The sequence below is a fragment of the Chanos chanos genome, chromosome 3 (assembly GCF_902362185.1).
Source record: "Chanos chanos chromosome 3, fChaCha1.1, whole genome shotgun sequence".
NCBI classification, from domain to species: domain Eukaryota; kingdom Metazoa; phylum Chordata; class Actinopteri; order Gonorynchiformes; family Chanidae; genus Chanos; species Chanos chanos.
Genome location: NC_044497.1, coordinates 56,886,250 through 56,913,583, shown reverse-complemented (window position 1 = coordinate 56,913,583; position 27,334 = coordinate 56,886,250). Strand labels below are relative to the sequence as shown.

At 47.6% G+C, this 27,334-nt stretch overlaps 1 protein-coding gene across 2 annotated transcripts; it reads right to left on the bottom strand.

Annotated features, from left to right (window-relative positions):
- Positions 1-1,094: 1,094 nt before the first annotated feature.
- Positions 1,095-27,334, bottom strand: tacc1 (transforming, acidic coiled-coil containing protein 1). 2 transcript variants are annotated; one of them, XM_030770169.1, is made up of 13 exons: positions 27,187-27,334; positions 17,027-17,130; positions 8,869-9,919; positions 7,519-7,579; positions 6,826-6,997; positions 5,566-5,618; positions 4,309-4,428; positions 4,019-4,095; positions 3,546-3,589; positions 3,269-3,429; positions 1,755-1,861; positions 1,358-1,478; positions 1,095-1,255 (listed from the first exon to the last, which is right to left on the bottom strand). In XM_030770169.1, exons 1-13 carry the CDS (start codon positions 27,255-27,257, stop codon positions 1,187-1,189), a joined length of 2,211 nt encoding a protein of 736 aa, XP_030626029.1. In that variant the 5' UTR covers positions 27,258-27,334; the 3' UTR covers positions 1,095-1,186. The 2 variants fall into 2 exon arrangements, with proteins under 2 accessions (XP_030626029.1, XP_030626027.1); XM_030770167.1 differs by lacking the exon at positions 27,187-27,334 and adding an exon at positions 19,324-19,823.

The following is a 27,334-nucleotide window of genomic DNA, read 5'->3' as shown; positions in this document are numbered from 1 at the left end:
ACTATTCATTTTGTTCAGCCAAAGGAATGAACCTTAAAAAGAACCAGAGAAGGAATAAACGGCACGTGGATGAGGGGGGTTTTTGCTCACGGGAGGGTTAAGTGCTCAGAGTGAATCTGGGAAACAGCTCTAGGAAAAACAAAAAATAAATAAAAACAATATAACCAACGGGTATGAGCAAACCGCAGAAAGCCCCTCTGACATGCATGATGTGTCAGGCCTAAACCGCAAAAGCACTGATCTGGGATCAGGTCCCCTCTGTTCTTCAGATAGTCTGGTAATGTGATCGTCTGAGCTCCACTGAATCAAACACACGGATGAACACAAATTACAGCATCCTCAGCCACACCTGGATTATCGTCTTTCATATGTACACTTCATTTAGCAAATGAATAAACATAACATGAATGAACGTGAATCTTTCAGGTCAGTGAATCACACATTAAAACAAACGTTGGGTGCCGGGGGGTGGAAAAAAAAAATTCAAAGACACTAAACGATAGAGAAAGCGTTTAAATCGCTACTATTTAAAAAAAAATCAACTTGATTTCTCCCTCCAACAAGAGTAGCAGCAGGGCCGTCGCGTAAACTATAAGCTAAGCCGTCGCAAAGTGAGGACCAGTGACCCGATGGATAGGATGGACCACTTCTCTATTAAATTTGAACAATTTTTCACCCCGTTACACCCAGACGCACACTCAGACGCCTGTCTGGGGACTATGCCTGGGTCTTATTTAAACAGCTGGTGTCTCTCACACACACACACACGCACACACACACACACGCACACACTTCACAGAGCAGTCAGCAGAAGTGGATACACCAGCGGCTTTCCCCACAGCCCGAAGGCAAAAAGATCTCGTTGTCAAAATGCTACAGACATCAGCGCATGCAGATGCAGAGGAGGGTGGAAAAACTCTCAACGTCAACACTTTTTGTTCGGTAAAACAGGCGAGTGGAACTGTTCTGGCCGGAACACTTTTATTTCTTCAGCTGAGTCTCCTTTCCCGTCCCAGACGGCGAGGCCGGGGAGAGAAAGCGGCTCCTCCTCTCTGGGGGGGGGGGGGGGGGGGGGGATCCAGATGTGAGCAGAGGTAACGCTGTGGGCAGCCAGTGTTTGGGCGGGGCAGCTGGAAGGGGCTGGGCGGAGCTGACGGGGCGGGGCCGGACGAGCAGGTGGCAGAGTTTAGTCAGTTGTGCCCAGTTTGGCGATGAGTTCATCGCAGATCTTGGTGAGCTCCTCCATCTCTTGATTCTGTGTAAAACAGAAAGAAACATTCCACAAACTCTCCTTCAGTACACTGATAACACTCATCACGTTCAGCACTGGAGGAGGAGGAGGAGGAGGAGGTGCTACCTTCTGATGGAGCGCTCTCTCCAGTGACTCCACCTTCATCTGCTCCTTCCTCAGACTGGCGTTCAGAGCCACGCCCTCTGCGTTTGCCTTTGCTCGCACCTGAGCGATCTCCTCGTTCGCCCTGACAGGACAGGCAGGAGGAGAGGGAGAAACAGATTTAAAAAGAACAAAAAAAAATGTTCACAGAACTGATTACGCTAGAAATGACCAGTAAAGACACAGACAATGCTGGCTGTAGCATTTTTGTGAGAAAAGCGTTGCCAGACATGACTTATCGAACACACGTGTTAATTCATGATAGTGATGTAAGGAGTGTAATCTAAAGGTACAGACAGACCCAGTTTGACCAGTCAAGTTCTCTGACACGCTGGCTCCGGATAAGACAACTCCGACTTACTTGTCAAGTTTTTCCTCAGCGTGGAGTTTGAGGGTGTGGTATCGCTGCTCCTCCTGCCGGACTCGGGCTAGGTACTCCTGAGCACACTTCTTCAGCACCTCCTCATTCTGTCGGGGTGGGGGGAGGGGGAGGGGGAGTGGAGATGCAGGCAAACAAAAGGTTGTAGACCCGTTAAACAAAAGCTGAAGTTTTTGTAAACCCGTTAAACAAAAACTTCAGCATTCAATAACCCGATCTTAACAGGGCGCTCTAGAAATTATACCATTAACTCAAAATATACTTATGTATAATAATCAAAACTATGAGGCGTACTCCACAATATCTCATATTCTCTGTGGAATGACCAGAAAAGCTCTCTTTTACCATACAATCTCTACACTGCAAATGTGTGTTTACATGGTTTTGTTTCTTGCCCGCCATAAGGATTAAGTCAGGGGGTGCCGTCATATTTTGATTTGACTGTTGTGGCCTGTAAAGCCCTTTGAGACTGTAAACAGTGATATTGGGCTCTAAATAAACTTGAAACATGTTCTCAGGCCTGAGTTAAGTTTGTGAGGTTTAAGGTTTGATTGACTGGGCCCTGTTCCAATTCTCTAATGTGACTCTTTCACCTTAAGTCCTCCTCTACTGAAGTTACCAAAATTCCAAAACACTGTTAATGGCAAATACCAAACAAATGTCTTCGTCAAAACTGCCACTAATCCTATCACATTACATCACATTACATTACATTACATTACATTTATTTAGCTGACGCTCTCATCCAAAGTGACTTACAAGTGGGAAAACAAATCAAGCTCCAGGATAGTGAGGGAACTGAGGGGAGGCACTGAGTGGGAGCAATAAGGTAATAAGTGCAAATGTCCTTCATGACAGAGGCAGGAGAGTAGGTACAGAAGAGCAGCTAAGGTGTGAGTAAGGCGTGTTAGGGGGTTAGAGGTGTTAGGTGTTAGGAGAGGAGGTGCTCTCGGAACAGGCGGGTCTTCAAGAGGTTCTTGAAGATAGAGAGGGAAGCCCCTGCTCTGATGGCAGTTGGTAGCTTGTTCCACCATCGGGGAACCATAAACAAAAACAGTCTGGACTGAGATTGCCTTGTGTGTGGGGATGGCCATGCCAGACGATGTTCCCTGGAGGAGCGCAGTGGGCGAGAAGGAGCATAAGCCTGTATTAGTGAGTTGAGGTAGATGGGTGCAGACCCAGAAGTCACTCTGTGATCGAGCGTTAGTGACTTGAACTTGGTCCGGGCGGCCATGGGTAGCCAGTGGAGGTCGATAAGCAGCGGTTAGAGAGAATTAAAGGGAATGAGGTCATAAGGAAAGGGAACAGTTAAGAGAAGTAGAAACAGGACCCTATCCATTCTATTATATCAGCTCGTCTTTGGGTCAGGTCCGGTGTGGAGAGAAACATAAACGAGAAGGGAGGACTGGTCAGAGAGAACTGGCCATACAATCTGAGACTGGAGTCGTTTCACCGAGAGAGAGACATGCGAGAAGACAGCGTTGAGTTTGACTCACTTTCTTAAAACCTTCTAGAACAGTCTTCATGTTTTCATAGCGTCTGAAGAGGTCAGAGAGCGAACGCTCCACGGAGTTGAGGTCAGCCAGCGCCTGGTCCCTCTCCATCGTCAGCTGGTGGACACTCTTCTGAGAGCCCATGTTCTTCCTCTGTTCGTCCTCTGTGGGGTCAAAGGTTACAGCTTACCAACAGAGCCACATCCGCATAAGCTGAATTCCAAGTCTGAATTTAAAACTGAGTCTAATGGAAAAAATAAATAAATAAAAACTGACTTACCAATCATCTGTGCTACAGTTTTCTCATATTCTGCCACGATTTTCCTGTTAAGACACAGAAAACAGACGTTTCACTATCATTTCCAGGAATGTTGGGAGCTGTCGAGTCTTAAGGGAAAGCTATTCCCAGACAGACCAGAGGACAGACAGGGGACAAACAGGGAACAGGCGAGGGGAAGAACAGTGGAAAGGACAGGGGACAGACAGGGGGACAGACGGGGGACAGACAGGGGGACAGACAGGGGGACAGACAGGGGGACAGACGGGGGGACAGACGGGGGGACAGACGGGGGGAAAGGACAGGGGGACAGACAGGGGGACAGACAGGGGGACAGACAGGGGGACAGACGGGGGGACAGACAGGGGGACAGACGGGGGGACAGACAGGGGGACATACAGGGGGACATACAGGGGGACAGACGGGGGGACAGACAGGGGGACAGACGGGGGGACAGACAGGGGGACAGAGCATACCGCATTTCAATGACCTCCATTCTGCTCTCCTCATATTTCCTCTTCCATTCATTGGCTTCAATTTCCTTAGCAATGATCTGCAGGGACAAAAACCTTTGGTCACGAGCCGAGTTTGAAAAAGAAAGCGGCTTTGTAATGAATTTTTTTTTATTTTTCAGTCGGTCAGTAAGTCAAAGCAAACAGCAGAGCACAGTGAAGTGCACAGAGAGAGTGACTGAAGAGGAGATGAAAGAGACTGAAGGAGTGTGTCAGGTGCATCAGACTGGGGAGGCCAGGTAAAGGAGCATCACCTCCTCCCTGATCAGGGTGAGCACCGCCGCCTTGTCCATCTCGCTCATGGGGATGGAGTCCAGCCCTGGGCTGCTTTTCCCATGATGCTCTGGGGCAAGACTCTTCGTCAGCTCCTCCGCCTGCAGCACACACACACACACACACACACACAAACACACAAACACACACACAACACCATTTTCAGAACCACGTCCATGTTGCCCTACCCTACAGTCACACTTGGAGCTGCGAGAGCATCAGAATTCGCCCTGGTTGCCCTGCCAACCACGCTGTCAGACGCTGTCTGTGGACTTTCTGCTCTTAAATGTGAAGGTGAGAAATCGATCCGTGAAGGAAAGAAATGAACACAGTTACATGTTTACATGTTTTACATAAACTAACGAAATAAACTAATTAGAAGCCATTTGTGTGGTGTGACTTTGATGCTAAGTGCTAAGTCAAATTTCAACACGCAGTTTATACTAACGTTTGGTGGGAACAAAAGTTTACACGATTGTATTCTCTAGAATTCTCTAGAGCGGAGCACGTCTAGATTCCAACTGGTTGCCATCAAACTGCGTCATGGCTCATTACCATAACGTTGCCCAGTTTTAAACCTTATTCTGACGCCCACACCACCCAATACACGCCGCCAACGTTTACGCCGCTGCCCGCGGCCGAGAGACGCTGCCTCACATAGAAAATGAATGACTTCACGAACAGTGTCATCTTGACCCGATTTAATCAAACACGTGTCGAAATCTCAACGCACTCTCACGAGGTGATTTCAAACATGTATCTCAGCTACAGCGGCTGACCAGTGATATGTATGTGCACAGTCAGTTTACATATAAAACTCTGACAACATTTATTTCACATGTCAGACATATAAAGGACCCAGACTTTATGTAGTCTATTTATACACGTATAAAAATAATTTGTAGCACAAGTTAAAAATAACATTTCTATATATGAGCCACTGAGGGGCGCACGCGTGACTCTACTGTCTTTGACCCTGTTCCAGGAGAGCGTGTTGTCTCCTCGTGTCCTTGGACAGATGATGACATGTGTAAAGCATTAATCCTCTTTATGAAGATAGTGTTATAAGACTCTGAGCTGTAAGACACAGGGACCAAACGCAGTCCAGATTGCTACGAGTGCACAGGCGACGTCATGTTCTTGTTCGCGAAGGCTAATTTCGCTTTAGCGTCTCGTCACAGCCGCGAGCCGAGGTCTCTGATACCCTGAGTTAGAGAGTTTTCTTTACGGGCACTTACCGTACGACACGAGTCTTTCTCTTCAGTATGGTCTGTCTTCCCTAACGGTGCATCTGAGAGAAACACAGGACAACAGAATATTAATTGACTCACACTCTGTCTCCACAGTTCTTACTGTACTGCCGGGGATACTGTGATTACCCACAATAATGTGGATATATACGTATATAGATGGATATATAGATATATAGACATATATAGCTCTGTGTGTGTGTGTGTGTGTGTGTGTGTTTTTCTTTATTTGCCATATCTGTCTGGCAGGTCATTTTGTTTGTATGGTCGTGTATGAACCTAGTCTTCCAAACCTATAGAAATGGCATTCCTTGTTAAGTATATTCACATGCTTTGTGATTCAACCTGTAACAGGGATCTCGGAATCGTTTTCTTTTGTTGGCCAGCAGGTGGCAGCACAGACCAGTGCTGATGAGAACGACTGGCGCTAGGGGGGGAGAAGGGGGGCTCAATAATTAGCGCCTCGTTTTTTTCCCTGCACTCTAATGCGCTTCAGACCCAAAAGTTACATTGGCCGCCAACAAATCCCTAAACGTTAACAAAGATATTTTTTATTTACTCTTAGAGTAAGACAACAGGACAGCAAAGCAAAAGAAAACTGAAAGTGTTTCTCCCTCTTGCTCTCGAGATGTTTGTCACTGAGTGTTTATGGCGCTGTTATGTGAGAGCCGGTCGCTGAGAAACACACAGGATTAGTGTCGTTTAGACGGATGACATTGTTTAGATCTCTGCTGACTGAGTGGAGTTCTTCCTCCACAAACACAGAACAGTGGCCTGGGACCATGCACCTCTCCAGAGGCTCTGTTGATTCAATTTAAAATTTAATGGAACGGTCTGATTGTTTGGGCCTGGTCTTTGTTTACTGCGCAAATTAAAAAGAAATTTGCCTGCTCTGTTCTGTTCTACTCCGTTCTGTTCTCTGCCAAGAGCACAGAGGCTGTTTTTGTCTGTCAACTGAATGAGGAGAATGTCAACATCAAGGCTGTTCTTTTTTTTTTTTGTTTTGTTTTTGTTTTAGTGTTTGTGCAGTGAAGCGTAAACTTCTCTAAAGTTCAAGCCCAATTAAAGGCTCTCACTGACAGGCAACAAACTGTCATATTTCAGGGTGATGGTGTGAGGGATTACCCTGAAGGACAGAGAGAGCTACGACACAACACCATCCAGTCCGTTAAACTAAACTCCTCCACTGATTCATAAAAAAAACAAAAAAAAAAACCCAGACCGAGGGTACGGTGAGGTGTCACTCACCCTCTGTGGGCTGGCTCTTGGTGCCAGGGGCTGCTTTTGTGCAGTCGGAAAACTCCTCCTCCACATCCAGTCCCTTCTGGCCAATCCCCGTGGACGCCAGTTTCTCCTCGTCGGTGGCGTGTCTCACGCGGTGCGTCATCTCGGGGACCTGGCATTCCTGTGCACGGTCCTCCTGTCAACGAAACCACGGGCGATCAGCGAAACACAACGCGCACGCCCGCGTCTGCCCGGCCGGCGGAGCGCGTTCCGTAAACACGCCGGCATTCCCGCCGCGTTCCGAGCAGCCCCTGCCGTGGCCTCTCTGTCCCGGGATTACGGCAGGTGGCGGGCACGCGCCGGTCCACACGTGAGGGCCTGTGAGTCACCTCGCTGTCAGAGTGCCAGGGCAGGGCTGCAGTGCACTGCTGATGCTGGCTTCTGCTGAGTCACTGCAGCACTAACAGCTCAGGACACTACAGCCCTTCACTCGAAAGTGGGTATGAAGGCACATATATACAGTACACATATCCACACACACACACACACACAGACACACACATATATACAGTACACATATGCACGTACACACACACACGCGCACACACATATATACAGTACACATATCCACACACACACACACACACACACACATATATACAGTACACATATATACAGAGAATATCTGATAATGTTGGATTAATAAAGAACGCTCACCTGATTGCAGACGTCCAGAACCAAAGACTGATTCTCATATTTCTTTACTTTGCATGAATTCCTACAGGGAGAGTCACAGCAAAGGCATCAGTGGTACTGTCAGTGATACAGATCACAGCACTCAACAGTATATTATAAAGGGCTTCCACTGGCCCGGAGAGAGTTCTACTGTGACAATCAGGCAAATGATGTCTGAAAATCTATAACAATAACAGTCTGCTGGCAAGATCAATAAGCACTGACGAGACAGCCAAAAAAACCAAAAAACCAGAAAGTGTGGGGGACCATGGGCTGGTTTGTGCGGATGCCATTTGGGTCCATGCAGTGACCTAGTTCTAGCCTTGAGCTGGAGCTCTGGGCACAGACCATGCAGTAAGACACAGGGAGGGAGCTGCGGGGGGGGGGGGGGGGGGGGGGGGGGGGGGGGGGGGGGGGGGGGGTCAGGGAGAGGAGAATACTTACAAGAGCAAACACAGAAACTTCACTTGTTCAGTGGTCCTGATGAGAGCACCACAGAAAGAGGGAGAGAGAGAAAGAGAGAAAGAGAGAGAGAGAGAGAAAGAGAGAGAGAGAGAGAGGGGGAGAGAGAGAGAGAAAAAGAGAGGGAGAGAGAGAAAAATAGAGGGAGAGAGAGAGAAACAGACACAGAAGGAACGGGGTGAAAGGAGGTCATTGCAGGGAAAAATGGAATGTTAGACAGAGAGAGGAAGAGGAGGGAGAGGAGGAAGAAGAAGAGGAAGAAGAAGAGGAAGACAGGGTGACTGTTGTAAGCTCACTGCTTGGCACAGAGAAGAGGGTTTTAGTTGACTGAGGGGGAGGAGAGGACAGAACATTTGGCTGAGCGCTTTGGGACAGAAAGAAAAAAAAAGAAAGAAAGAAAGAAAAAAAAAAACACACACACACACACACACAGCGGCCATTTTGAATCCAGATGGAGATGAGAGGACGTGAGAGCAGGAATCTGAGTCTTCAGGCCTGTGATTCTGATTCTGATTCTGATTCTGTGTGGGGCTGACACTAATCAATGTCTAGCAATGGCACGGTAATCCCTTTACCGCACGACGTGACAGCGCGAGAAGCTTTTAACACGTATGGGGTGAACTGACAGAAACAGAAACAGACAAACTTCACACTTCTTGCGAGACAAGCACAACAACCCAGAATGGTTTTAAGCATAGGAAACAACGTTTGTTGTTTGGGGTTGACAGAATTCAGGGTGGGTGAAATTTCCGGGGGGGTGGGGAGAACCCCTTGAGAAGGTCCCTGTCGATGCAGTGGCAGTAGCAGTGACAGACACAGACGTGAGCTCGAGTACAGACGAAACAAAACGAGAAGAACAGGACGACTCACGTGATGATCCTGTCCTTGTTTTTCTTGGGCGACTGTCGTGTTTTCCTCTCGTCTTCCACGGGACCCTCCGGTTTCTGCTTCGCCAGTCTCTCCGTCGGTTTCTCTGGCTCCTTCCTGGCCATGTCACCGCCGGACAAGGCCTTCGACGGTTTAAAGGGGTCCACGGAGTCATCGAAGTGATCAGGGTCGAAACTGTACGTTCCCTTGGCCAGAGTCGGAGAGTTGTTTAGTTTGGAACTGCCTCCGAAGGGGTTGAAGTTGGGGTCGTCCCACTGACTGGGGTCGAAGCCGTACGTTTTCTTAGGAATGGGAATGTCGTCCAAGCTCGCCGGTGCGGCCGGCTCGGATACAGGTTCCGTCGTCTGTTCGGAAGGCTGCTCCGAAGCGGGAACCGACTGTCCAGCTTTAGGTCTTTGTTTCTTGGGAGTAATCTTACTGCCTGTTTTTTTCCCCAGCTTTTTCGGAGGGGGTCTTTTGGCCTCGCCGTCGGTCGAGCCAAATTCCATTTTTACAGGCAGCGCGTCTTGGGCGGCGCCATCACAGTCGGCCACGCCCGACTCCGGTTTGGGACTGTTGGCGGAAGCAGGCGGGGAGTTCTGAAGCTTCGAGCCTCCAGAGGCAAACGGGTTGAAGTTTTCGTCAAACTGATCTGGGTCGAAGTTGTAGCTGCCCTTAGGGACCGGCGGCTCATCGTCCACCTCCCCCGGGTCAGGACTGTTCAGAGGGCCTTTGACCTTCAGGGAGGGGGGCCTGGCTTTGAGGGGCTTGGACTGGGATTTGGGAGGAGGTTGGGAAGAGTGCCCGTTGCAGAGGGACGGTGTTGTTTCTGCAGACGGTTCGGCGGTCACGTCGACCTGCCCTGCGTCCATGTTAGGAAACGGAGCCGGACTGTCGTCGACGACGACGGCCGCGCTTAGGGACTGGCTCGGATCCACGGAGCTCTCCCGCGCGTCCGGGACCGGCTCATCGTGGGGGAGGGTCGTAGCCAAGACTGAGTTCTCCGCTTCGGCAGTGACAGAGATCAGCTGCTTGTTACCGTCCCCCAGAAAAACTGAAAAAGAAAAAAAAAAGAAAAACAGAGCAGACATCAGCCATGGAAGAAACCAGAACAGTTCTGTTTAATAGAGACTACGCTCATTCATGAGCACTCTCTGCTAGTGGAGAAAACACGTCTCTATTGTTTTATAGAACGGGGCATTCAGTTTGTATTGTTTGGCCTTTCAATGGAGGTTTTAAAGACAGATTTCCTTTTGACAGCCAAGAAAAGGAAAAACATCATTCAGGATGCTGACACTTGAACAATGGCCCCGTTTTCTCTGCTCGGCAGAGATGCCCAGGTCACCGCAGGTCCGCCTAACATCAGCCCTGTGTGTAAAACTTCACGGCAGTGATTTAATGAGAGGGTTCCTGCCGCAGAAATGAACTTAGAGACGGTTTTGCAAGCGAGGATTTAGAAACGCTCCGTGTTTTGAAAAAGACATTTGATGGGAGTCGTCCTCAGCGTGTATTCATTCCAACAGCTTGTTGCTAAGTGACAGGAGCAGACTCTCGCTCTATTTATATGAGCGAGGAGTGATTCACGCTGTCCACTCTCTACGCTGCTCTGATTAAGGGTTAGTTATTCCCTCCTGTAAATATTTACACATGTTAACTTGACAGAATTTACCACATATTTCCACTGGGATAGTGATCGATCATCTACCAGAATCCATCACTGTGTGTTTACTGAGTGTTTATTGTGTGTGTTTACTCCTGTATGTGTGTCTGAGCCAAACCTAAAGCTAGATAAACAGACATAGGTTTCATGTGTGTGTGTATGTGTGTGTGTTCATGTCTGTGTATGTGCGCGTCTGTGTCTGTGTGTGTGTGTGTGTGTGTGTGTTCATGTCTGTGTATGCGTGCGTCTGTGTGTGTGTGTGTTCATGTCTGTGTATGCATGCGTCTGTGTGTGTGTGTGTTCATGTCTGTGTATGCACACGTCTGTGTGTGTGTTCATGTCTGTGTATGCACGCATCTGTGTGTGTGTGTGTGTGTGTGTGTGTGTTCATGTCTGTGTATGCGTGCGTCTGTGTGTGTGAGTGTGTGTGTGTGTGTTCATGTCTGTGTGTGTTCATGTCTGTGTATGCACGTGTCTGTGTGTGTGTGTGTGTGTGTGTGTGTGTGTGAGGACAGAATTATCCACAGCAGCTCAAATTTGTCACAAAGTATCAGAGCAAGAGCAGTGTATGTCAAGTCTTAAATCCAGAAGAGGCAGATAGTCTGAAACACTACAAATCCTCACTTCCTTGGGCGCAGAATACAGGGTTTTAAGCAGTGGATGTGTTAGCCTAAGACTCATCATCACACCCACTCAGATTCAACCCTTCCCTGTCTCTCTGTCCAAACACTTCCCCTCTCTGTAGACGAACCAAAGAGTCAGCCAACTGCAAGCACAGTCCATGACAGTAAGGACCCATAAACACGCTTACATGCATCCCCGCATACACACACACACACACTCAAACTTCTCAGCAATCCACCTGGAATGTCCATGTCTGCGTCTCAGACTCACTATGTCCTGACCTCTCAGCTTCCTTCACTCTCTGTTTCAGAGGGCTCCGCCCACCGAGATCACTCTGGTGTTGCCACAAACACTTTGATCAGCACTCGTCTCTGTCACAGCCCAACTCATCAGTTTCTCAAGGTCTCGACCAAGACCACTTCACCCAGTACCAGTGACATTATGCCCAGTCACGCTCCACTGTACAGCACAGGGGTTTTAATGACACTGAAGAAAATGAATTGGGCCTCACAGGCCCTGCTCAGCTATGTTTGATAAGACACAGCAGCCATTTTCACAGTGTACGCTGGCTACTGATTGGCTCATTCAGCTGTCATTCTCAAACAGACCAACTCAGAAGAGGTAAATTAGGTAGGTGAGCACAAAAGATATGTCAGCCTCAGGTATAGAACCTTCCCATGAAAAAGCAGAAGTATTTATTCATGAGGAATTTTTTGTTTGTTTGTTTTTAAGTACTACACTTTCTGAGGACAGAACCTGTAGGTGAGTTAGGACAGACCATAGTCCAGAGGCCAGAGTGAACCTGTAGGTGAGTTAGGACAGACCATAGTCCAGAGGCCGGAGTGAACCTGTAGGTAAGTTAGGACAGACCATAGTCCAGGCACCAGAGTGAACCTGTAGGTGAGTTAGGACAGACCATAGTCCGGAGACTGGTCAGTGCTCTTCCACCAAAGCCACTGCAGAAGAAAACCAGTACACGGCCTTGACCCAAAGGCAAACAGTCAGAGTGTGTTTAGAGACAATATGAGTTCTTTTGCTGTAGTTTTATTTCTACATGAACCCTGTGAGCTCTGCTGACACTCCAGTCACACCAGGCCTCTGACTGTGGAGCTTCACAGCCCCAAGGTCATTCAAGGTCATTAATGTCACTGTCCCGTTCACCCTGTATTTTACTGTCCTATGTTGTGACTGAATAACAATAAACAGTTCTTTTTTTAAAGAAAAAAAACAGAGTACAAAGGTAGTCATTTGTAACTGCACATCATGTGGATGGTTTTAACACTCCAAAGGGCTTCAGGCGAGTGCCAGTTTCCATTCAATTCACCAAATGAGTTTCCACATTTCATTTTCTCATGAACCTTAATGTCTTTAATGCCAGACAACATCTGGAGCACGGCTGGAGCAGAACGACAGACGAGAGAGCGCTGAAGGGGCTTCTCCTCCCGGGGAAGACAGCTTACGTAAGAGCACTGGGCCCGCGTGGCTGACGCCCAAGCCTTTCGCTTTGCGGTCAGACCGAGAAGCATTCGCTTAGCGCCTCTGACAGAGCGGGCGAACTCTCTCATTCAGAATGACCGTGGCCCATCTCTCTGTCCTCTGGAGATGCCTGCTCTACACGTTGTCTTTTATGTAATCCACTCTGATACGCCCTGAAAAACACAGCTTCCCTTTCCTGACGTCAGTCCTGTTATTAAAGACGTCATAGGAGACAAATACCTTTGAAGAATCAAATGAAGCGCAGGCCTGACTAGACCCATTTGAAACACATTGTCAGTGGAGTGTATCCCTCTGAGTGACAGGTACAGCAGCCTATTCTTCAGCCAAGGGTTTCTGGGTCGTGACTGATGCTGTCGTGTGATTGGTTATAGATCCAACAAAGGGTTCTGGGCCGTGACTGATGCTGTCGTGTGATTGGTTATAGATCCAGCCAATGGTTCTGGGCCGCGATTGATGCTGTCATGTGATTGGTTACAGATCCAGCCAAGGGTTCTGGGCTATGACTGATGCTGTCATGTGATTGTTCATTGAAGATACTTGGGGAGTTTTGGGAGATTTTCGGAGCAGAGTGAGTGGAGACAGAGGAGTGTTTCAGTCTCTGTTTATTTAACAATCAGTTCACACAAATAGTTCCGTGCACAGTCTGTAAAATATAAAAATATGAGTTCCAGCATGGAACGAGTGTGTGTGTGTGTGTGTGTGTGTGTGTGTCTGTGTGTGTGTGTGTGTGTCTGTGTGTGTGTCAGGGATGAGACAGTCAGAAGACATTTGCGGTGGTAAGAGGACACTACTCCCCCCATCCGCGTCTGGTCTCAGAGCCCCCCCTCACTGCTGGAGTCGGACTTTCACTGCACAACGTCTGTGCAAGCAATTTCACCAGCCTAGACACGTACACACTCTCTATCAGCTCAGCACGACGACTGCAGCAAACCCCACACTCAGAAACCGCCAGACAGATCACAAACGATCCAGAACGCATCATGACCAGGCACAGATGAGCTTTAACTGACAATAAAACTGAGCCCTGACAAAATGTCTAATACTCAAACAATGACCTGACGTGGAGAGAGAGGGAGAGAAAGAGAGAAAGAGAGAGAGGGAGGGAGAGAGAGAGAGAGAGGGAGAGAGAGGGAGAGAAAGAGAGAGAGAGAGAGAGAGAGAGAGAGGGAGAGAAAGAGAAAGAGAAAGAGAGAGAGAGAGAGAGAGAGAGAGAGAATGTGTGTGCGTGTGTGAGTGTGTGACACAGGGGGAAAAAGGGGCTGTTCACATGTCATCCTCTCCCACAGCCCTTTGACCTGGTGCACTGACAATCACAAGGGGAGAGGAGGAGAGGCCTTTGTTCAGGGGGTGCATCGCCGAATTCCAAGCCCCCCCCCCCCCCCCCCCCCCCCCCCCCCCCCCCCCCCCCCCCCCCCCCCCCCCCCCCCCCCCCCCCCCCCCCCCCCCCAACCAGGGCCACGCTGCAGGTCACTGCACTGACTCTGCCCGTTCAGCTGCAGTTCCCAGCAGGTCTGAATCCCACTCTGCTCACTGGCCAGGAAAACCAGCGCAGAGTAACACAGAGATGATATCTGCACCACAGTTAGGCAATAACCACAGTCGAAAGTTGAAACTAAAGCCAGATTTGGGCCACGTGGGGAAAAACGATAAAGCAATCCAGTTTAAAATGCAGACAAGCCGCTGACTGTTCACTCTTTGGTACTTACTGTGCACAAGAGACAACAAAACCACACACACACACACATTTGCACACACACACACACACTTTAATGTTAATAAAAAAAAGTCAACCCCATACAGAAATGCAGCATATTCGTTTTCATACACAGGCCTTTTCAACAGCAAACATCTCTTTTATGGCTTTTATAAGGCTTTAAAAGGTTGATAAATGCCTAGACATCAGGCAGGGAAAGCACAGCTGTCTTCAATTACAGTCCCACGGTATGCCTCTTTAAATCTGATCTCAGATCAGATGCCAAACTGTAGTGAGCTGGAACTCTGACCGCAGCGTTCACAGAGCAGATGCATTATGTACCAACACGTCTATCTGGGCTGACACTGTCTACACCCTGCTGCACTTTCAGCTCAACACGGAGACTGTCTCCCCTACCAAGACTTATATCACAGTCAAATAAACCACAACAGTTTAAAGACAAAAACAAACACAAACTCACTCCTGCAGAGTGACTCACAGCTAATTACCATGTCACACTGATTCTCGATGTCACAATCAATCACTATGTCACAGTCATTCTCTGTGTCACAGTCATTCTCTGTGTCACAGTTATTCTCTGTGTCACAGTCATTCTCTGTGTCACAGTCATTCTCTATGTCACAGTTATTCTCTACGTCACAGTCATTCTCTATGTCACAGTCATTCTCTGTGTCACAGTTATTCTCTGTGTCACAGTCATTCTCTGTGTCACAGTTATTCTCTATGTCAAAGTCATTCTCTGTGTCACAGTTATTCTCTGTGTCACAGTCATTCTCTATGTCACAGTCATTCTCTATGTCACAGTCATTCTCTGTGTCACAGTCATTCTCTATGTCACAGTCATTCTCTGTGTCACAGTCATTCTCTATGTCACAGTTATTCTCTATGTCACAGTCATTCTCTGTGTCACAGTCATTCTCTGTGTCACAGTCATTCTCTGTGTCACAGTTATTCTCTATGTCACAGTCATTCTCTGTGTCACAGTTATTCTCTGTGTCACAGTCATTCTCTGTGTCACAGTCATTCTCTATGTCACAGTCATTCTCTGTGTCACAGTCATTCTCTATGTCACAGTTATTCTCTGTGTCACAGTCATTCTCTGTGTCACAGTCATTCTCTGTGTCACAGTTATTCTCTGTGTCACAGTCATTCTCTGTGTCACAGTTATTCTCTGTGTCACAGTCATTCTCTGTGTCACAGTTATTCTCTATGTCACAGTCATTCTCTGTGTCACAGTCATTCTCTATGTCACAGTTATTCTCTATGTCACAGTCATTCTCTGTGTCACAGTTATTCTCTATGTCACAGGCCACATGTATCTAAGGGCAATCTTAGGTTCAGGCTCCTGGCTAAAAAAGGCACATCAGCTGAGACACACACTCACACACTAGCACATATACACACACACGCACACACACACACACACACACTCACACACTAGCACATACGCACACACACACACACACACTAGCACATATGCACACACACACACACACACACACTAGCACATATGCACACACACACACACACACACACACTAGCACATATGCACACACACACACACACACTAGCACATATGCACACACACACACACACACACACACACACACACACTAGCACATATGCACACACACACACACACACACACACACACACTAGCACATATGCACACACACACACACACACACACACACACTAGCACATATGCACGCACACACACACACACACACACTAGCACATATGCACGCACACACACACACACACACACACACACACACACACACACACACTAGCACATATGCACACACACACACACACACTAGCACATATGCACACACACACACACACACACACACACACACACTAGCACATATGCACACACACACACACACACACACAAACACGAAAAGACACTCTCTGTATCTGTGCCAATATTCACACAGACAAGGTTCCAGCTATTTGCTGACATTACGTCATCTATTGTCCAAACTGCTAATCTTCCCATCAAACAGAAACTCAGCTATTTACTCATCACTACAGTATGTGATGGGGGTTTTGTGCGAGGTCACTGAATTCACACACACACACACACACACACACACACACACACTAAGTGCTCTGTTGATACAGTCAAGGACACATGTTTTTTCCCCCTTTTCCTTTTCTTGTCTCCATGGTAACAGTAAAGGATGGACAGATAAAGAACAGTGCATTGCTGCAACAGGTGTCTGACATCTGTGAGACTCCGTTGTCCAAATATGTATTTCATATCTCTAGCAGTATGTGGTAAGTATGTGGTGTTCTGGTCTACGTTGTCTGTGGTGCTATGGCTGTGTTCTGGCTTGTCTGTGCCGTTATACAGCTGTGTTCTGGCCTGTGTTGTGTGTGGTGACACAGCTGTGCTCTCACCCATGTTGTGTGTGGTGATATAGCTGTGTTCTGGCCTGTACTGTGTGGTGAGGTAACTGTGCTCTGGGCTGTGTAGTGAGGTAACGGTGTTCTGGGCTGTGTTTTGTGTGGTGAAATAGCTGTGTTCTCACCCATGTTGTGTGTGGTGATATAGCTGTGTTCTGGCCTGCGTTGTGTGCGGTGAGACAGCTGTGTTGTGTGGTGAGGTAACTGTGCTCTGGGCTGTGTTGTGTGTGGTGAGATAGCTGTGCTCTTACCTGTGTTGTCTATATTAAGGTCCTCCAGTGCTCCTGGTTCCTTAAGTGGTTGATGGACTGGTGTCTCTGCCTCCGGCGTCTCAAACTGGCCCTCAGAGTCCGAGCTGTGGAGGCAGAGAGAGAGAGAGAGAGAGAGAGAGAGAGAGAGTGAGAGAGAGAGAGAGGAGAGAGAGAGAGAGAAAGAGAGAGGAGTGAGAGGAGAGAGGAGAGACCTGTCAGTCAGAAAAACCATTGGACCACACTCACCGTGTCCTATAGGCACAGTGCTATTTTCTCCATCAGCCATTGGGCTGAAGAGGATTTGAATATTAACTAAAGTGACTTTCATAGTTTCAGGATTTGGCACAAAGTTCGTTCCTCAAATGAAGATAGCAGTCGGTCCCTCAGTTTCAGAACATGCTGGTAATGTGTTTTGGCAGAACTCTTTAGGATATAAGGGATCGGTAAGGGGACTGAATCTCATAATTACAAAAAACAAAAAAAAAACAAAGTAATTGAAAAGTTCCCTGGTTGGTAAACCCTCTGCCTTGGGAAGTCCCTACAGTCTGAAGGGAACATTAAATCTGAAACAGGTCAGTTCCCTGTTCCCCTGGCTGGTTTTTACTGTGTTCACATGGGCACAGACACAAAGCAACCTACGCCTGCACACCAACGGCAAAGGATCCAGAACACAGCCTGAGGAGTGCAGAGTGTGTGAGGGTGTGTGTGTGTGTGTGAGGGTGTGTGTGTGTGTGTTCGGCCCCTCACTCTGGGAGCCGTGCCCGGCTCTGGTGCATTGGCCACCTGCAGCCGAGTGAAGCCTGAGAGAGGAAGTCCCGTCTCAGCAGTTCCTCAACCAACGTCAGTAATAAAAAAAAAACAAACAAACACAAAGCATCTGATGTGTCAGTCATATACCTTCCATCTCTGGCCTGTATGACTAACACCCACAGCTCAGCACAGCAGTTCGCCCCACTTAAGACTCCCCCCCCCCACTCAAGACTCTCCCTCACTTCTCCTCTCCCCCCACCTCCCCTTTTTCCAGACCTCCATTCTGTAGCAGCAACCTCTCTGCTCTCCTGACTCACTGATCCAGTCATTTCCCAGCCTTTTTCAGAACAGAGCAAGACAACAGGAGTGAGACAGCATGTGTGTTTTGGTTTGTGTGTGTGTGTGTGGGTGTGTGTGTGTGTGTGTGTGTTTCTTTCACAATGTGTTTCTCATTTGTGTCAGTGAGTCTGTCTGCATGCCTGTGGATAGTTTGTTCTCTCGTGTTCAGGTCAGTTTGGTAGATAATTAGCAGTAGCAGTTCAGACTGTCAGATCCTGAGAGAAACAAAAAAAAAAAAAAGGGACACTCCACAGAGGAATGCGGTCCAACCGTCCAACGCCACCCCCACAAAGACAGGATGTTAGCACCTCCCAGGACCGACAACACAAATAAGACACAACAAGCACAGGCTTTTCATCCTGCTCCCCCCAAAACTACCCTGGCTAACAGACATCGCACAACAGACACAAAACCCAGCCAGTGGTCTGAGAAGAGGATGAAAATGAAAATGGCTGGTTTAGTGCTTTCTAAAGGAAAACAGTAAGAAGGAGAAATACTGTTATCTGGGGGCGAGGAAATTAGCCGTGAAAACAGCAGGGAGGCAGAAAACAGAGAGACAGTTACATTCTGATCTTTATCTGTCTCTGTGTGTGTGTGTGTGTGTGTGTGTGTCTGTGTGTGTGTAAGGGCACATCACGGTTCAGCTCAAAGAGAGCTGATCTTCGTTTCCTCATGGAGGAAGGATCTGACTAAACCCCCCCCCTGCAAAGCACACACACATACACACACACACACACACACACACACACACACACACACACACCATATACTCGTAAGACTTTCACCATACTCCAACACACACACACACACACACACTCACACACACTATAGACTCGTTAAGACTTTCACCATACTGCAACACACACAAAAACCCACATCTGTATTTAGCCAAACAAAAACAAACACACATTTCACTGCCTGGAAGGCTTCATCAGTCATCAGTCAAAGATACAGAGACAAAAGTCATCTCTGCCACGATGTGTCTATCTGACTGATCATCTCTACTGTCGCTCTCTCTCTCTCTCTCTCTCTCTCTGCCTGTCTGTCTGCCATCTGCCACAATATTTCCTCCATCTTACCCTGACAGGTGCGTGTTGATGTTCCTAACACCCCAGTGCTTCCCTCTTTCCAAACACACACGCACACGCACACACGCACACGCAAGTCACGGTGGAGATCACGAGACCGGGCTGAAGAGACACACTTGCCTGCGTCCAAGAGACCTTTCCTCCTCTTCCTCCTCCTCTTCTTCCTCCTCCAGTTCTCTGTGGTTCACTGTTTCGCCTCCCTGAGGCTCAACGCTAGATCCCTCCTGCCCTTCTTCACCTTCTTCTTCCTCACCTCCGCCACGCACGGCCGACCAGGTCCACTTGGCCCACTGAACAGGAGACAGCCAAGACATCTCAGCAAACTGGGCTCAGAACCCTGCTTCACGTCTGAAGAAACGCAGTCCCGCCGAGGGGTCCACCCAGCACTGAGTCACTCTCTCCTTCTCTCTAACTCTCTAAACACTCTCCCACTCACAGATGTTTCACCCAGCGGCAGTGACTTCTCACGTGGTCCTGAGGTCGTTTGCTTTCACCAGTGTTTTCTTCATGGTGCCTCAAAGCTTCCTCCACAGCCCCGGAACCTCTGACACACACACGGCTTTCAGCTTCCTCTCCCAGACAGACTGAATACAGGAAGGTTTCAGTCACACTCCCCCACTCTCTCTCTCTCTCTCTAGCTCTGTGCTCCTGAGCTCAGAATACCACAGAAATGATCAGCTGGCAGCCAGAGCAGTCCCTCCCCCCTCCCCTCCAGGCCTGTTCTATTGTAAAGAAAGAGACGGGGGGAGAGAGGAAGTTTCCAGCACGCAGTGAATGCTTGACTCTGTGGTCTGACAGACTCAGCAGCCCTGCGGTGACAGAGTGGTACCTCCCCTGTCAGGCAGAGCACGGCTTCTCTCATGCAAAAGAAGCAGAAGAGGGAAAACAAACAGAACGCGAAAAAGGAGCGCTCCTCCATGGTTTCAGTGGGGAGTCTGAGGAATGCAGCAAAGAACTCCTCCTCGCTCACCTCCCCGTTAACTGTCTCCAGACCTGAGCCTGCCTTTGCTCCCTCACACACACACACACACACACACACACACACACATCCTGCCCCAGACTGGGTAAACCTGTTGTTTCACACTCTGTTTAACTCTCACTGATACCTGTTTGGCATGCCTGAGCACCACACCCCAGGGGGCTGCCTGTTCCCACAGTTCATCTGCACTCTGACCACCATCAGGCTCCACTCATCTCATTCTCCCTGCGAGCACAGACCCAGGCAGGTGCTCAATCCACTCAATCCACTCAGTGTGAGGGATCCAAATCGACTTTTACATATCAAAGAGTCGTGAGCTCATCTGAAACGTAACTTCTAATCTCCTAACGTACGTGCACCGAATACAGATGACGGGGGTTTTAGCAACACACACAGAGAGCTACAGAAACTGCCTGAGAGATGAAGACATGAAAGCTATGGATAAAGTCGTCTATAAGACTATGCTGTGTGTATATTACACAACTCTAATCTGGATCAACCCTGTTCCATTCTTAATGCCCATGTGAATGTGTGTGTGTGTGTGCGTGTGTGTGTGTGTGTGAAGTCAGACAGGAACGCTATAGGGTCTCTCCTATTCGAATGCTCACACCACCCTCTCTGCTCCCCATAAACAGGCTAAAAATAAAATCCATAGAAAATTGCTTTTTGTGGCTGCTCCCTCATGAAGCGGTATGAATGCGACCCTCTTCAGACCCACAGGAACCCCCAGCTCTAGGCTCAGGAATATTAAACTCTGGACCACTGTGAGTTCAAAGACATATGAGAGGCCATAGATCATTTCTATGTAAATCCTCTGAGAGCCGGTGAAAAGGCAGACGTGGTTCTGGGTACTGTGCTGGCTTATGTAACCAGAACCTGGCCTCAGAAAGGAGCTCCCCCTGCTCACCAGCACGCAGTGGGGATCATACTAGTTCTTATAGCTGCACTTATACTGAGTTACAAACAATTCAAAAAGACAGATTCGTCTAAATGCAACTAAAAAAAAACCACGGTACATTTTCCCACTCACAAGTCACGGCTCGGTCTACACAAAACAACGTCGGCGTGACTTTAATCTTCCCTTTCGGGTTTTGTAAAAGACCAGAGGATCCACCACATTCGCATCCCTAAGACAGTGTCTTGACGTCAGAGCAGGCAGAAAACGGAGACTGGTTTTAACGACTGGCAGGGCTCCTTTCCCATTAGGGACCACCGAGTTCCAGTCTGAAGCACTAGATAAAACATTTGATGGCATTCAGAAATGTTACCCACTGCTTTCATTGTGTAACACAAGGAGGACAAGAACAAGAAGAGCTCACATTTCAAACACATGTGGAAACTTTGGCTGCAGCAGCAACGCTGAGAGTTGGAAAACAAAACAAAACCCCAGCTCAGAGGAAAGAAGCCTAAGAATAGCACACAAGGAAAAAAAAAAAAAAAAGAGGTCCACTTCTGTTCAGGACGAAGAAGGAACATTCAGGGGGGTTTTTTGTTGTTGTTGCTGTTTTTTAAGAATTCACACAGCTTCCTGTGAATGTGCGGCACATCCGTGCGCTCAAACAGCAGGGCTTCAGTATCTGGTGTTTTTCGGGACTTTTGGAAAAGCCCTGTGGGAGTGTGTCTCTGCCCCCTTAATTACCGGGTGGATTTCAGGATTGCAGAGCAGAGCATAGCTGTTAAAAGTCTAAGACTGGACCCACCCAGCTCCTCAACGGGTGAGGCCCAGGGTTCCCACTCGCTGAAATGCCTCCTTTTGTTTACGGTGGAGGGAGAAAGGTAAAGGAGGTGAAAAATGTGAGGAATTCCAAAAAGCTGCTTTGGGTTTTGCCAGAGGCAGCGACGGGACAATGATTCACCTCTGACGCTGCTCTGAGCTTTTTTTTCTGAGGACAGTCAAGGCTCTCTGAGAGAGAGAGAGAGTCCTCACAGATCAACAGTGCGTCTCAGTATTCTCCTCTCTCTCTCTCTGACACACACACTCACATATACAACATGTGTGTACATACTCACTCTCACCACACTCACAGACACACATTCACACACACACAAACATGTGTGTACATACTCCCTCACACACACACTCACACACAATATGTGTGTACATACTCCCTCACTCACACACACACACACTCACTCACAAACACACACTCACACACAGACAAAAACACAAACACACAAATACACACAGACACACGCAGGTCCCTGTGGCTCTGATGTGTTTGGCGTCCAGTCCTAGAGGGCTGAAGATCCGCCGCTTAAACAGATTTATTTTTATTTGAGAAGCAGGTGTGGGCACTCCTCAGCCCCTGAGAGATCACAGCAGTTAAAAAAACCACTACAATTACAGCCCTCCAGAACCAGATTTGGGCACCTCGGTTCTGTGTGGAACTCTCACAGACCTTGTCAGGAATCGGAGCGTGTCTCGCCTGTTCTGGAGCTCCTTCATGTTCTGTGTGATTCTGCGAGAGCCCGACGTGAGAGGGAGTCAGTCTGAAAACAGAGCTTCTGCTGATGAATGGACACCGTGTACGGCAAAGCTCGCTGGAGACATGAGACAGGGAACAGCTCGCTGGAGACATGAGACAGGGAACAGCTCGCTGGAGACATGAGACAGGGAACAGCTCGCTGGACACATGAGACAGGGAACAGCTCGCTGGAAACATGAGACAGGGAACAGCTCGCTGGAAACATGAGACAGGGAAAAGCTCGCTGGAGACATGAGACAGGGAAAAGTTCGCTGGAGACATGAGACAGGGAAAAGTTCGCTGGAGACATGAGACAGGGAACAGCTCGCTGGAGACACGAGACAGGGAACAGCTCACTGGAGACATGAGACAGGGAAAAGCAGGAGTTTTGTCTCAACTCAAAACATTACACTGTCTCTTTTTCATACACCACCAGTAAAGTACACACCGGGCCTGTTCTCTCACAGGCATAAACACAAATCAAAACGTTTTAACATTTCAATGCCCGGGGCTCAGTCCTCCTCCTGTGTCGGTGAGGATCCTCGGCAAAGCTGCCTGAACATGTAAGATCTAACGTCAGACCACGCTGGTATGTTTTAGCAGAGAGGTTTTTCACATGGCGTCACTAACACGGTCACCACACTCCGCTGGCACGTGCTCAGTGCCAAATCTACCACACAAACACTTCCTGAACCCTCAGCGACCAATCGCGTCGAAGCTCTGATGCTGACGCCTGCTGCTACTGGGGGATTTCGATTCCGGTCAGACAAACAGAGAACAGAAATCGAGGTTTTCTGTAACACAGAAGAAAACGTCATCTCGCTCTGGCTTAAAACGACCACACGAGAACGACTAAATACCGTCACCATTTCACAATTCAACTCCAATTTAACTCCAACTCAAGGCGTAACAGCGAGACATACCTGGTCCACCTCTGTTCCCTTTAGGATGGAGACATCCACAGCTGAGCACACTCAGCGGTCATACAATGTGAAACACACAAGAACACACAGAAACACACACACAGCACAGGAAACTCAGTGGTGTAACACAGGAAGGAAAAGAATGTCTGCCTTTTAGCCTGAAGAACAGGGGCAGGAGAGGGCCACAGAAGAGAGGAAACCAGTGGAGAGGGAACTGAAAATCCGTCATCCTACACGATCCTACAAAAGCCACCCTGTGGAGTCAGAAATAGCCATGTTGTTCTTGGACATTTAGGTCAAAGCAGCGACAGTACCCAGGAGCATAAACAGAGGGTCTGGCCTGTGCTTTAGAGAGACAAATAGAAAAACAGTCTTATTAAAAAAAAAAAAAAAAAACACATGAATACAAGCTTGACATTTAGGGAGCAAAGTGTCCCAGTACTGTGCTAATTCAAATCATATGAGGATTTGATAAACAAATGCCTCATATTAAATCCTTGATACTGAAAAAGAAATCTGAGAGCAGTTTCAAAGTCTGTAATTTTAAGACCCAGATTAACGGCTACACAGAAGGAGGGGCTATTTATGGCTCTCAAATTCAGCATTGTTATTTTTATGGCAAGTCACAAGACCCAGACACATAGCAGTCGTTAGAGACACACCCAGCGCACACAAGGAAAATATCAACAGCTCCAACAGTGATCAACGTATGTGTTTCTTGGTCCAATCAATCTGAAAGGAGTGAGTTCAGTGATAGAATAACTGGGGGTTTCGTTAATGGACTCATGTCACAATGACTTATTAACTAAATATGGTGATATTCTTAATGAGGAATAGCTTAGCATCACTTTAAAAACATCTGAGCACACTCACGGTAGCCTCATTTCTCATAGCTTTATCTCACGGCAGGAACACAGCACATATTTGTAGTCTACAAACAAGTTGGGCTCTGTTGCTATGACAATAGAATTACTGCAGCTGCAGAATAGTTGTCATGGAAACTCGTAAAAAGCAATGCTAGCTTTTACTCTTTCTTCCTTTTTTTCTTTTTTTCTGGTATATGGCACACTACACTTGAAACAGTTTGCTCTCACGAGGCAGAATCAGGAACTCATATCGCTACTGAAGGTCTCACACATTTCACAAGAGAACAATCGGGCGAGGCATTTGATGTAAACACAGCTTTGACGACATTACATAAGCTGAACTAGCGGCAGAGTTAGCAAACCTTCTTTGGTTACATACTGCTCTGTCTCAGCTCATCCTCTCTGTCTGTCAGTGCAATACCTCACAGAGTCGTTGACCGTAACTCTATGGTGTATGATCTCAGCGCCATCTGCTGGCCACATATAACGTGTTCTGATGACGCATCATTTAATTAAGCGGGTAAAAACACGGAAGATAGGCCATTCCGACACATGAAACGGTGGCTCTGTACGATTGATTACGTCACACCGTCTCTTATTCATTTACTTTATAAATCAAACAACAGAATCTAGAATAAACATTGCGGGACAAAATACATAGCTAATACAAAGCTATTACAAGAAAACCCATATCTTTTCTAAACAGACCTTGGAACACACTAGTAGTGAGTCATAAACTTTAAATAAATCAAGACGTCAAGACAAACCAGACGCTACTGAATGCAAAAGACAAAATCTGTAGCAACCCAATAACCACTCTGCCTCTAAGCCCCGAGGTCCCCTGCCCAAAGCTGCCTCTAAGTGCTCTGAAAATCGAGGTAAAGCTGTCTTTGGTGACATTTTTCACAGAACAGCGATAACACAGCGCGCCATTGTTAATACTTCTGAGTGTTTTGATCACATGCGCGCGTGTATGATAAGTCACGTAAACCACAACCCAGATCAACTACATGACCCTTGGTCGTGTTCTAATTACATTTAGTAGCCTAATCTGCTCTGCAGAAGAAGGGGGAGAGACTGATTTTCTTCGGCGTTTTGATCAAGTCCAGTCAATTCATCTTGCTTTTCAACAAAAATGATAAAGTAAATAAAGTAATGGCGACGCCAGTGTTTGCGCTTTTGGAAAGTAAGGCAGTAACATTAACAGTCTATCTTTATGATGGGGTCACAGAGAAAGTGACTTCGCAATTCTGATAACGTCACTGAGCGTGTGGCTACTATGCCAAGAACTGATGTAAGAGGAACACTGGATCAGTCTTCGAGTCTCGTGAAAACTAAAATCTCAGATGTGCCCCAAGTTTGACCTTTTCTTAGGTTTGAGCATGTGCAGTGTCCAAGAAAATGTGTCCTCCGACTTGCCTCACCAACCAAACCAGATGCTGTATGCATCAAATTCTAGTTCAAAATTCAATTCATTACTGATGAACTCAATCTTACGGCGGAATATCGGGAGAACGAGGTACGTGGCAAACTGTCAGACTCGGTGCGGGCTGTTTGTTGACGGAGCAGATGTGAAGCCTACCTGTGCATTTCTTCCGCACGGTTGTTTACACAATACTTTTACACTGAAACTCGGGGTGACATTCGTAATATTAAGTTAGCACCATCAAGCTTAAGATATATTTAACAAGTTATGAAGACAGAAACAGTGAAGGTGATGGGGCCTATTCTTTAAATATATTTCAATAGGAAAATACTGTAATCAAACGATGCCACGTGGTACGGTTTTATCTGTGTAACCTGCAGGTGGCAGAGTGGGCCGTCCCTCCGCGCAAAGACAACGCAATGAGAGAAGCGACTACCGTGTTCACGTAACACCCTGTCCAGAAAGACCTGAATTTCCTCACTGAAGTAGATCAATTAACCAGTGAAATCACATCATGTCCTGACTTCTACTATATATGCATAGTACTATACTATAGTATAGTATATGAAAGAGTTTCATACTGCAACGAAACATCACGCTGCTCTAGGGGGACTAAAAGTTTTCCTGTTGTTGGTAAATACTCCTAAAGTTGCAGTAGTTTAGAGGATCACAGTCCTATTCACACACCACTGCAGGAGATGTGCACCACATCTCACCATGTGCTTTGTTCAGCAGTGTGTTCAGGAGACATGCACCATATCAGACCAAATGTGTGTTCAGCAGTGTGTTCAGTGAGCAATCAGAGGCTACCTGAGTGTATTTTCTAGGCGTGGGACAGTTTCTGTTAACCCCTGCATTCACGTAAACAAAATCTAGCTTATGTCTGCATTTCCCAGCTTCCGTCTGCATTTCCCAGCTACGGTCTGCATTTTCACACCTGCTCTGGAGAGATACGTACTCTATACTCTGTCGGAATAAACTGAACCATTTCTCCCGGAGATTCACTCTCCCGAAGAGCAAACGACTCTTGGCATTGATGCAGACCAATTCTTTACGAGGGTGGGTTGCTCTTGTGATCTATGACAGGATGACTGTACCGTCACCAGCAGCACAGAGAAGTGTAAACAAACACAACAAAACTCCATGAAACAGGAATACAGTTATATCCCATGTACACGCGCGCACACACACACACAAACACACTGTCTGCAGAGACCGTCCACGGCACAGAAAATTCCAGAACTTTGCGCAACAATTCTTCTACATACGAATGATAAAAAAAACCCATAACCATGAAGTTAGCTAACAAAGTTTGTGCACTCACAGGCTACTGTTCTTCTGCTTGATGGAGTTTGATCCATCGCTCCTCCTGTGTTGACTCAATGCGCCTCCCATGATGTGAACCCGAAGGAAGCCCGTGTATCCAGGAGCGCTGTTAAGAGAGTCCTTACAGGGCGAACAGGCTCATGGTG